Genomic DNA, 11,374 nt, shown 5'->3' with positions numbered 1-11,374 from the left:
TTGTGTGCATGTAATTGTTTATTTGGCATTTGACCAATATAACAATTCGGCATTATTTTTACAATCACATTTGTAGCAATTCCTGCCCACCCAAGAACATCAAGGCACAATTCATGGAGTTATAAAAAAAATAATGGTCTCCTTCAGAACACTATTAGGCAAGTTAGGGTAGGAGACTGTTACTGGTCCTAAGTTAGTAAGAGAGCTTACATTAGCCGAGTCCAAATTTGAGCCCAAGGCTCTGCAGTCCTGCATGCCTTCAACTATGCCATACCAGCTTATACATGACCAAGAGAGAGAAAGAGAGGGACTGCCAGAGTATGAGAATGCAACCAAGGAAGAAGAGCTGGTCCTCTTCCCATTCTATCCCTTCCTCAGTTTCAACCTGAAAAATTAATTGGCATGTTTGTGTAAGGTGAAAAGGATTCAAACCAAAATAATATAAAATTCAGGGATGGAGAGCCAATGGTCCTCCAGATGTGGGTGGACCACAGTTCTCATGAGCCCCAGCCACCATGCATGGCCAGTGCCCTGGAGGCAGTAATGCTTCTGAATTACCAGTTGCTGGAAACCACAGGAGAGTGTGCGCTCTTGGGCTCAAATCCTGCTTGTGGGTTTCCCCCAGGTATCCAGGTGGCTGCGAGAAGATGCTCAACTAGTTTGGTCATTGGCTTGATGCATCAAGCTCTTCTAATGTTCTTATGACAGGAGTTGTAGTCACAACATACAGAGGATCACAGGTTTACCACCCCGATACAAACTAAATATAATAAAGAGGGGCTTGGGGGTTACTATGGGATTGATTATTATGTACTAGAAATGTCTTGCTTTTGTGTGTGAATATCTCATGTTGATCATTTTTTAAAGAATGATTTTTTAAACATTTTCTAATTTTGATGTTTGAGGTTATGGGCATGTTAAGAGTTTCACCAGTCAGTGGTGTGAGACATACTGTTACAGACTGCCTGTCAATATGTCTGTCACATTATATGAGAGCATATTTTAATTAAGGATTAAAAAACACACACAAATGGATCATGTGTACCATAAACATGCATATTCTGTGGAATTTGCGTTTGTATGATTATATATGTCTATTTATTTCTGCCTCTTTAATACAGCTCACTCCATTGGTTTGCCTTAGCTCATCCAACAACTCCAATTCAACTTTTATAACAGCATGTTTTTGAAATGGGTAACTCAGTTTGTTTTATCTCACTAAATAAAAGAATAAATCACTAAATGGATGCCTCACATTTTTTTAATTAGGGTTCACAGCTTACTTTTAGTGGTTATTCAGTGACATAAAAAGAGAAGACAGCTTTAGTGTTCACATTTCCTTTTTAAAGAATACAAAATTTTCATGGATGTGTTAATGGTATCAGATCTGTGCCATGGTTCGTGTGGCCTCTGTTCTACAGATGAATAACCCTGTGGATGTTACACTATCTTCAAATGATCTTTCTGCCAAGTAAGTGCATGCTCAGACTGCATCTGCTTCCCACAGTTGCAAGATGCCGGGCATGTAGAAAAATCTCACTCATGCAACTTGCATGCTTCTTGGCTTCTTTTCCTTGTGATGATGTGTGGCAGAATGGGGTCAATTTGAACTTTCCTTTGAAGGGAAACTCATGTTTTTTAGGCACCACACCTGTGAGTTTATATTTGCTTTTCCAACTGATCTACCAAAAGAGAAGCATCAGACAGGAAATGGCTCATCCTTCTCCCTTTGCTGCCAAGGAGTGTGGTGGAGTCTCCTTCTTTGGAGGTCTTTAAGCAGAGGCTTGACAACCATATGTCAGGAGTGCTCTGATGGTGTTTCCTGCTTGGCAGGGGGTTGGACTCGATGGCCCTTGTGGTCTCTTCCAACTCTATGATTCTATGATTCACCCACCACTTACCCCTGAAAATCAACAGGCACAGGGAGTTAAAAGTACACACTTCTTCGCTACAAGTGGTGCCCCTCCACCACATTACTGTAGAGAAGGGCAATTTTTTAAATGAATTCTTAAGTACAATAATGTTAGGAAACTGCACAAATTACAGATTTTACAAGATGTGCATTTTTTTCACCACCTTTGGAAGCCAGAAGCCTAAATTTTTATCAGGATTGATTTCCCTTAGCCTTACATTTTTTTCCTAGGCTGTTCACAAATGCTCTTGAGCAACTTGAGTAAAATCCCATGAAGGGTTAATTCTGTGGCTTTTTATAACACTGCATTACGTTTATTGCTTAACCAAATTACAGCATTAATTAAAAGACCCTACTAAAAGTGCTGCCTACCAGCTTCTATTCCCTAAGGTCCTATCAAAAGTGAATGAAGTTGGACAGTGAAAATTAGAGGAAATGGCCATGCCAACTCTGGTTTGTGATTTGTGTTTTCATTTCATTTGAAAATGACCATCTGTCTATGCGGAATGCTTTCTTCAGCCTGCAGATCAGGAAGAGTACTGCATGGAAACAACTCGCAATGCTGACTCTAACGCCTAAAATGTTAAAACAAAAGTAAGTGTTGCCATTTGTGATCACAGCTATGTGGTTTTCCTCATGGGATAAGGTGCCTTGCTGTGCAGTCCTCTACATATTTATGTAAAAGTCACATACATACCTAAGTGCACACATGAATGCACCTCTTTATATGTGTTTTGTACCAAAAATAATGCTTAATTGCATGGTGTCGATTTCCAAACTTTTAACCTTAAAAAAACCTAAAGAGTGGCTTTTTTAAAAAAAGAAATAGTAATAAAGGTTTGAAAGGGGCTTGAGATTCAAATCTGAAGTGTAAAACTATATCCAAACAGCATATCACATATGAACAGTGTAGTAAATGTGATGTGCTGCTCAAGGAACACGTATTAATATTTTAGTGACTTCAGCTATTAGGCTGAGAAGCATAATGTTCCATGAAGCAAAACAAGAATGATATGGAAGTATTAAGTTCCCCAAAAGGCTGTTTATTGTTGCATGGACTTCTTGTGTTATAACTGTGTGTGTGCCTAAAAGACTAAGAAACTAAGCCATGGTAGTCCTCCAGGGGATAAGGAGCATATTATTGCTAAACAGAGTAGTGGCATATTGGTACTGTAACCAGATTGTAAAACTTGTTTGGATAAATATTTCGAAAAGGTAAAAGATTAGTGGACTCTAAGGGAAGATCCTTTGCTTCTCAGCCCTTTTCTTTCAAAATTTTACATTCCTGCATTGCAGGGTGTTGGACTAGATGACCCTCGAGGCCCCTTCCAACTCTACAATTTATTATTCTACTCTTGCTTTAGTTCCCTCCTGATCTCTTCTCTCCCTGCCCCTTTTACCTCAACACTACTATCTCAATGGGTGATCAATTACAAAGGAAGAACAAGCCCCTGTACTTTTAGCTGTTGTGTTAGAGGGAATGTGAGTAGGCACAACTTCTGTCACTCATATAGAACTGTAGAACTACAGTAAGTAACACACACACTGGTTTATACATTGATTTCAGATCTCCATCAATATCTCTCAAGGTAGTAAAAAGCAGGATGCATTTGTGCAGAAGGAAGGGAACACAAGACACCTGGATTCAACTTAATAGTTGGGGAATGAAAGAGGTGGTGGTAATTTGATGAGGTTTCTCTCTGCCATCTGGAGGTATGGGGTATCTTTTGCTAGAAGCCAGCAAAAAGTGACCAGATGCACCGGCAATGGGTGTTTGTGAGCAAATTAGGAGTTTAAAAGAATGGATGAAGCTCATTTCACCAGCGAAAATAAAGTAGGTGACTGTTTCTAAAAGCTTCACTGGAGAGCTGTTAATGAGCATCTATCTGCCAGCTCTGGTCCCCATCTGAAATGGGGGGGGGGGGTTGACACCCATCTCAACATGCAATATGGATGGCAATAAACACAACTACTTCAATTGATGCTTTTGAATTATGGTGCTGGAGGAGACTCTTGAGAGTCCCATGAACTGCAAGAAGATCAAACCTCTCCATTCTGAAGGAAATCAGCCCTGAGTGCTCACTGGATGGACAGATCCTGAAGCTGAGGCTCCAGTACTTTGGCCACCTCATGAGAAGAGAAGACTCCCTGGAAAAGTCCCTGATGTTGGGAAAGATGGAGGGCACAAGGAGAAGGGGATGGCAGAGGCCGAGATGGTTGGACAGTGTTCTCGAAGCTACCAGCATGAGTTTAACCAAACTGCGGGAGGCAGTGGAAGACAGGAGTGCCTGGCGTGCTCTGGTCCATGGGGTCACGAAGAGTCGGACACGACTAAACAACACCACCACCACACTGCAGGGTGCTTGTAAGCCTCTCACGGAGCCCCAGCATTCCCACCCACGCCCCGCCATTCTGCGGGATATTAACAGCGGCTTACATTAGAAGTTTCTCATAAGCCACAGTCTCAGCCGACCCACCCAATTATACGCCAGTTTTATTTCCAGCTACCCCTTTTAGCGCTTAAAGAACGGGCAGTCATGGCATAAATAACTACTGTACAAGCAAGAAGACAATCCAACAGGCAAACGAAGGAACTGTCCGACCCTTCAAGCTAAGCCTTCCCACCGAGCCCTGTCCTCCTTTGCATCAAACTCAAAAAGCCCCGCAGCCGCAAAGCTCAAGCCCGCCCGCCACAGAGCCAAAATGCAAAACAGCAGCGGGCGAGCGAGTCCCACTATTCCAATGTCACGTGACCCAGAAAAGACCCCCCCTCTCTTTCCCGACGCCTCCGGAAAGGAACTACATATCCCAGAATGCTCGTCACTTACGATTCTGGGAGATGAAGTCCACGCTGCTCGCAATTTACGTCACGCCCTCCCCCGTTTTTAGCAAATTTTGTGTTTGTTTGTTTCAAAACATATCGCCTCACGTCGCTGAGGCGGGAAATAATGAACAATTGAGAACAAAAATGTGAATACCCGAGGGCGCAAGGGAAGGCCGCTTCTTCCTGGCGGTCCTGACTCCTCGAGAGCCGTTGCCACAGAAACCGACGCCCGTTGGCCGACGTGCTTCCGCTTCCGGCAGCGGCGCGTTGCCTAGGTAACGCTTCCCAGCGTGCGGCCTGTTAGAGCTGGATGGCCTCGGTGGTGGCTCCCATAGCGGACGGGGAGTTCACGGCGGCGATTTACGGCCTGATCCGGGCCGGGCGCTTCTCGGAGGCGGTGGGGATCCTCAGCAGCGAGCTTCAGAGGAGCTGCCGCTCCCGGGCAGGGCTTTCGCTGCTGGGCTACTGCTACTACCAGCTGCAGGACTTCGCGGCGGCGGCCGAGTGCTACGAGCAGCTCGGGGCGCTGCACCCGGAGCTGCACGAGTACCGGCTGTACCACGCGCAGGCGCTCTACAAGGCCGGCCTCTACGCCGAGTCCCTGCGCGCCACTCTCCCTCTGCTCGACGTGCCGGCCTTCCAGAGCCGGGCCTTGCGCCTCCAGGCCGCCACGCACTATGCCCAGGGCGACCTGTCCAGCGCCAAGGCCCTGGTGGAGCTGCAGCTGGCAGCCGCCACGGAAGGCAGCCCCGCCGCCGCCGAAGACCCCTCGGAGCTGCCCGACGCCGAGGTGAACATGGGCTGCCTGCTGTACCGGGAAGGGCAGCACGAGGAGGCTTGCAGCAAGTTCGCGTCCGCCATGCAGGTGCTGGGCTACTGCCCAGAGCTGTCCTACAACATGGCGCTGTGCTGCTACGCCGCCAAGCAGTACGCCCCGGCCCTGAAGCACATTGCAGATATCATCGAGCGCGGCATGCAGCAGCACCCAGAGCTGAGCGTGGGGACCAACACCGAGGGCCTGGATGTCCGCAGCGTGGGCAACACCTTGCTCCTGCACCGCACGGCCCTGGTCGAGGCCTTCAACCTCAAGGCAGCCATCGAGTACCAACTGTGCAACTTGCAGGCGGCACAAGAGGCGCTCACGGACATGCCGCCCCGGGCCGAGGAGGAGCTGGACCCGGTCACCTTGCACAACCAAGCCCTGATGAACATGGACCGGCGGCCCACTGAAGGCTTCGAGAAGCTGCAGTTCCTTCTGCAGCAGAACCCCTGCCCGCCGGAGACTTTTGGCAACCTGCTTCTTCTCTATTGCAAGTATCAGTACTATGACCTGGCTGCGGATGTGCTGGCTGAGAACGCTCACCTGACCTATAAGCTTCTCACACCCTATCTGTACAACTTCTTGGATGCCATGATCACTTGCCAAACTGCCCCTGAGGAGGCGTTCCATAAGCTTGATGAGTTGGCGGGGGCTCTGACCGAGCAGCTGAGAAAGCTGACTAAGGAGGTGCAGGAATCGAGGAAAAATCGTGATGATGAAGCTCTAAGGAAGGCAGTTAATGAATATGATGAGACACTGGAGAGATATGTCCCTGTCTTTATGGCTCAAGCCAAGATTTATTGGGACATGGAGAACTATCCCATGCTGGAGAAGATGTTCCACAAGTCAGTGGACTTCTGCAAAGATCATGAAGTGTGGAAACTTAATGTGGCTCATGTATTGTTCATGCAAGAAAACAAATACAAAGAGGCTATTGGTTTCTATGAGCCTATTGTAAAGAAGCACTATGATAACATCCTTCAGGTCAGTGCCATTGTGCTGGCTAACCTGTGTGTTTCCTACATCATGACTAGTCAAAATGAAGAGGCAGAGGAGCTGATGAGGAAGATTGAAAAGGAAGAAGAGCAGCTCTCTTACCATGAGCCCGATAAAAAGATCTATCACCTCTGCATTGTCAACCTAGTCATTGGGACCCTTTACTGTGCCAAAGGGAACTTTGACTTTGGCATCTCAAGGGTAATTAAGAGTTTGGAGCCTTACAATAAAAAACTGGGTACAGACACTTGGTATTATGCCAAAAGGTGTTTCCTGTCATTGTTGGAAAATATGTGCAAGCATGTGATCATGGTACGTGACAGCGTCATTCAAGAATGTGTCCAGTTCCTCGAGCACTGTGAAGTGTATGGCCGAAATATCCCAGCTGTTATTGAACAACCTCTTGAGGAAGAGAAAATGCACACAGGGAAGAACACTGTTACCTATGAAGCTAGGCAGCTGAGGGCACTGATGTATGAAGTTACCGGGTGGAATAAGTAACTGCTCTGACATTCCTATACAAAATGGCCAGGGAGCAGAAAATCAATGAGGTGCTGGGGCCATTCAAAATACTACATACATACATATATTTCATTTTCTTGTTTTTACGATTTAGTCTGTTGTAGTGTTTGAAATGGAAATGGGCTTTTTATATCAAATTAATACAAAACTGGTAAGACCCTCAGAGGCTGTTTGTTCAATATTGGAGCATATTTATACCTATCAAACTCAGCAAGAAATATTGAACTAGCTTGACACTAGTTTGAACTAGAGTCTTAAAGAACCCTGAAATATTGGGCTCCACTTGTTCATTTTTTAATTACTATTTTTCCTTTTAAGACGTATTACAGATATATATTTTAAGAATGTAGCAAAAGTAATTAGAATGAGGTTTGCAAAATAAAGTAGAAAGTTGTGCTATCCAAATGTTGTCTTATTACTTTGGAATGAACAAGGGATGAGTTGGTAAGACCTATGTTCGCATATTTTATCCAACAGACCAAATAGTTTGGTGGCCAGTTTTCTTCAGGGAAATAAATGACAAAGGTAAAGATTTATTATACATATTATGTTTCTTCCTCGCCATTTGTTGTCATGAGACCTTATGAATCCCAGTACAGAAAGCTAGAATGCAGCAACACAAGAGCCTCCTTTATCTAGAAACTTTACAAGGGGGACCAATTCTTGGAACAAGCAGTCTGTGTGAAAGGGACCCTAGGTAACTGGTTATGTGGTGGAGAAGATGGAACCTGGGGGTTTCATGCTATAGTTTGCTGTGCTGGGAAACTGTTGTGGCCTCTGCAGGCTGGGCCCTAGTTGCTGATGCCTTGCCTATGCAGTTGTCTCTCTACCCAGGCTGACCTGATGATGCTACTTGTTTGTTATTGATGGCTTCTGCAGTGCAGTGTGTGTTGTCCAGTGCCTTAGCTTTCCTCACTTGCCTCTTAGAAACAGCCACCTAGTGGTACAATGTCACTACTGCTAACCACCCTTTTTCAGACAGGGAGTTTCAAGCAGGTGTGGAAGACCTTTGGCCTTCCAGATGTTGCATCAACCCCAGTAACTATGGCCAGGGATGATGGCAGTTGTAAGTTCAGCAACATCTGTAGAACCAAAGCACAGAATGACCAAATATTCCCCACATGTGAGTTTAAAGCCTTAGCTATGTTTTTGTCTCGGGATCTGTGTATAATTTAGGCCATGGTCATTGGCAGGGTGTTGGGATATTGAAATGGCATGGTGTGGGAGCAGTGTTGTTGCATGAAAACTCCTATTGTGATCCCCAGTTTTGAAGTGGATAAATTGCATGCTTGTGCATTTATGAGAGGCCTCAGGTATGCAGCAGAGGATATCCTATTTCCTCACCATGCCATTTTGGCACTGGCCCCTGGTTAATACAAGAAAAGGCCTCAAATTCATAAATGTGATGCACCACTGAACAATGGCAGGTTCTGGCAGAGAAGTGAACATGTGGGTATTTAAGTGTGGCAAATCCCTATGGTATACTAGAAAGACCCAATGGTGTATTAAAAATACATTTCAGTGAAGAGTTATTTGCTATATAACCAGAGTAGTGCAGATGGAAAATATGTCTTTAAAAAAGAAACCAAACTAGCAAGTAAATCCCTGGAGATTTGCATGGAACCCAGATTCATCATATTAAGAGTTGTATCCAATGTTTGTCATACTCAGAGTAGACTCGGAAATTAATGGACATGACTAACTGGCCCATTAATTTCAATAGGCCTATTCTGAGTTGAATTTAGTTGGCTACAACCTTCAGACTCTCCTTCCATGAGCATTAAACTGTTTATTATTTGTTAGTTTATTTAATTAATATCTACATCACCCTTGTACCTAAAGGAGCCCATGGCGGCAAACAACAAATAGCAAAACCATACAATTATTGTTCTGTAGTGAATTTCACTGGTGTCCAGTGACAGAATACAATGTATACCACCTTTCAGAAGTCAAAAGAGTAAAGTAACATTGCCTCTCTGCTAAAATTTACATGCAGGTAGAAAAAATACATATAAAAACACACACACAGAGAGCGTCAATGTAGAAGACCTGCTTTAAATTTACTGTGATTGGAGGTTTTTTTAATGCACATGCACTTGGGGCACATTTTAGAAATCTAATGATACAGAGGTTTGAAATCATAAAATATTTGAAGCAAAACCTCTCTGGGTTCTGGTACTGTACCAGCAGAGGCATGGAAGCAGATATAGCATGCCATCTCCTACATTGCTCCCTGCAACTTTGAACAGAAGCTGATGTATGGACAGGGCTAGCAAAGCAAGGATGTGAAGTAACTGCACTGTCAATCACACCCAAGGGATCACTTTCCCTCAAACGTTATTGGGAGTGATGGCATGATGATGACGCTCCCATTTTGCTGCTAGTAAAGTATGGAATGGCCTTCTGTAGCTCATGCCACGATGACTTAGGAGCAACAGCCGCTGAGCTCTATCTATATGGGTGAAAACCACTGACCCCATTGCCACACTGGAAAACATCCCCCAGGATGACTCCATAATCATGCAGAGAGAGTCAGCCCTTTGTTGATGTCAGTCATATGGTGGCATGGAGCATTATCAGCTACAACTGCTTGGGAAGTGTGCTAATTCTGGGCTCATCACATGATGGCAGCCTAGCAAGACTGGTGGTGATTCACGTGATTAGAGCCAACATGCGGTACTGGTTGCTGCCACCCTATATTAAATTGCTTCCCACAATTGCTTGCACTTCAGGAAGGGTCTACGATTTCAAACCTCGTTCACCTTCATGGAGCAGAGCAGCAAGCAGTAGAGCATGTTTCTAATTTACAGGGAGAATTGTACTATATATTGTTCGGTATAAACAGTGTGACCTTTACAAAAAGTTTTTAAAAGTCACCCCACATTATAGAGAACGGAGTAAAGGCTGTGGGCAACAATAGCAGGGCTTTGTTTAATATTCACCGTGCATTTTCTGTAAAAGTCAGTGGACATTTAAAACCAGATCCCCATGCATATTTGCGCGAGTTCAAATGTTGAGTGCCCTCTAAGCAATGCAAAGGAGGATGAAGAGTTCTTTATGATTTTATTCATGGCTGACTACGTGGCAGTGTTTATGTGCTCTGCCCATTTTCACCTTCAGAATTGGCCTTTACGATTCCACGGCCAGCATCACCTCTTGGAATGTCAAGCTCCTGTCCGTTACTTTAACATAAGGATCAACAAAGCCACAAACATTATTGTAAGCTGTGAAGGGGAACAGCCATCTGTCGGTTATGCATTTTCACACCGTGCCTCCATTGTGCCCTCTGAACTCTACTGTATATTAAAAAGAGTGGATAGCTGAATTTCCCCCTTCCCCACCAATTGAAACTTGGTGAATGTGGCTTTGGGATGATCGCAGGTTAAGGACAAACAAAGGAAAGTACTTAAACTATGGAATTTGCTGGCACAAGAAGCAGTAGCTTAGATTGCTTTATAAATGGATTAGGCAGATTTATGGCAGATGTTCTATCAATAGAGATTAGCCACAATAGCTTAAGGGCCAGAGGTAGTTTGCCTCTGAATCCCAGAAGGGAGAGACAAACAAAGGTATCTGACTAGATACTATTAGACCTGGGCTCACCAACCTGGATTTTTGAGTGTGAGCTGTGAGTAGGGCTGGGCAATATATCAATATATCGGCGAAAATCGGTTTGAAGTTCATACCGTGATACCGGTTTCATAATTTCTGACCTGGCAATAAATATATCACAAATCATGATGGGGGAGGGGGTGTGCTATGCAAAAAATCACACTGCAAAGCCAGCCAATGCCTCTACATAGCTCCATCCTTATTTCGAACATCACAATATATCACTATATCACAATGTTTAGCTGGTGATATACCGTGATGTTGAAAACCAGATGTCGCCCACCCATTGTGGTCAGGGAGGTTAGAGGTATGGTGGACATCTGAAGAAGACCAGAAGGACACCTTTGACCCCATGTATTCCTTAGAATGAGCGGGTGGCGCTGTGGTCTAAACCACAGAGCCTAGGGCTTGCTGATCAGAAGGTCAGCGGTTTGAATCCCCCCGGCAGGGTGAGTTCCCGTTGTTTGGTCCCTGCTCCTGCCAACCTAGCAGTTCGAAAGCACGTCAAGGTGCATGAAGATAAATAGGTACTGCTCTGGCGGGAAGGTTTCTGTTCGCTGCTCTGGTTTGCCAGAAGCGGCTTAGTCATGCTGGCCACATGACCTGGAAGCTGTCTGCAGACGGCTCCCTCTGCCTATAGAGCAAGAGGAGTGTCACAACCCCAGAGTCATCCGCGACTGGACCTAAC

The 11,374-nt window shown here is 45.0% G+C and overlaps 1 protein-coding gene and 1 long non-coding RNA gene across 2 annotated transcripts; one reads left to right on the top strand and one right to left on the bottom strand.

Moving 5' to 3' along the window:
• LOC310665429 lies at positions 1-4,884 on the bottom strand. The gene is made up of 2 exons (XR_014505472.1): positions 4,258-4,884; positions 1-385 (listed from the first exon to the last, which is right to left on the bottom strand). It is a non-coding gene; the product is annotated as an uncharacterized lncRNA (long non-coding RNA).
• Positions 4,885-4,969: 85 nt separating this feature from the next.
• On the top strand, positions 4,970-7,479 carry IFT70B (intraflagellar transport 70B). Its single transcript, XM_083408955.1, has one exon. The coding sequence runs from the start codon at positions 5,047-5,049 to the stop codon at positions 7,051-7,053; it is 2,007 nt and encodes a 668-aa protein (XP_083265081.1). The 5' UTR covers positions 4,970-5,046; the 3' UTR covers positions 7,054-7,479.
• Positions 7,480-11,374: the final 3,895 nt, after the last annotated feature.

Source organism: Podarcis tiliguerta (genome assembly GCF_965153285.1).
Source record: "Podarcis tiliguerta genome assembly, chromosome: 1".
Classification (NCBI taxonomy): domain Eukaryota; kingdom Metazoa; phylum Chordata; class Lepidosauria; order Squamata; family Lacertidae; genus Podarcis; species Podarcis tiliguerta.
The sequence above is the reverse complement of the archived record's forward strand: the minus strand, read 5'-3'. Positions and strand labels throughout refer to the sequence as shown.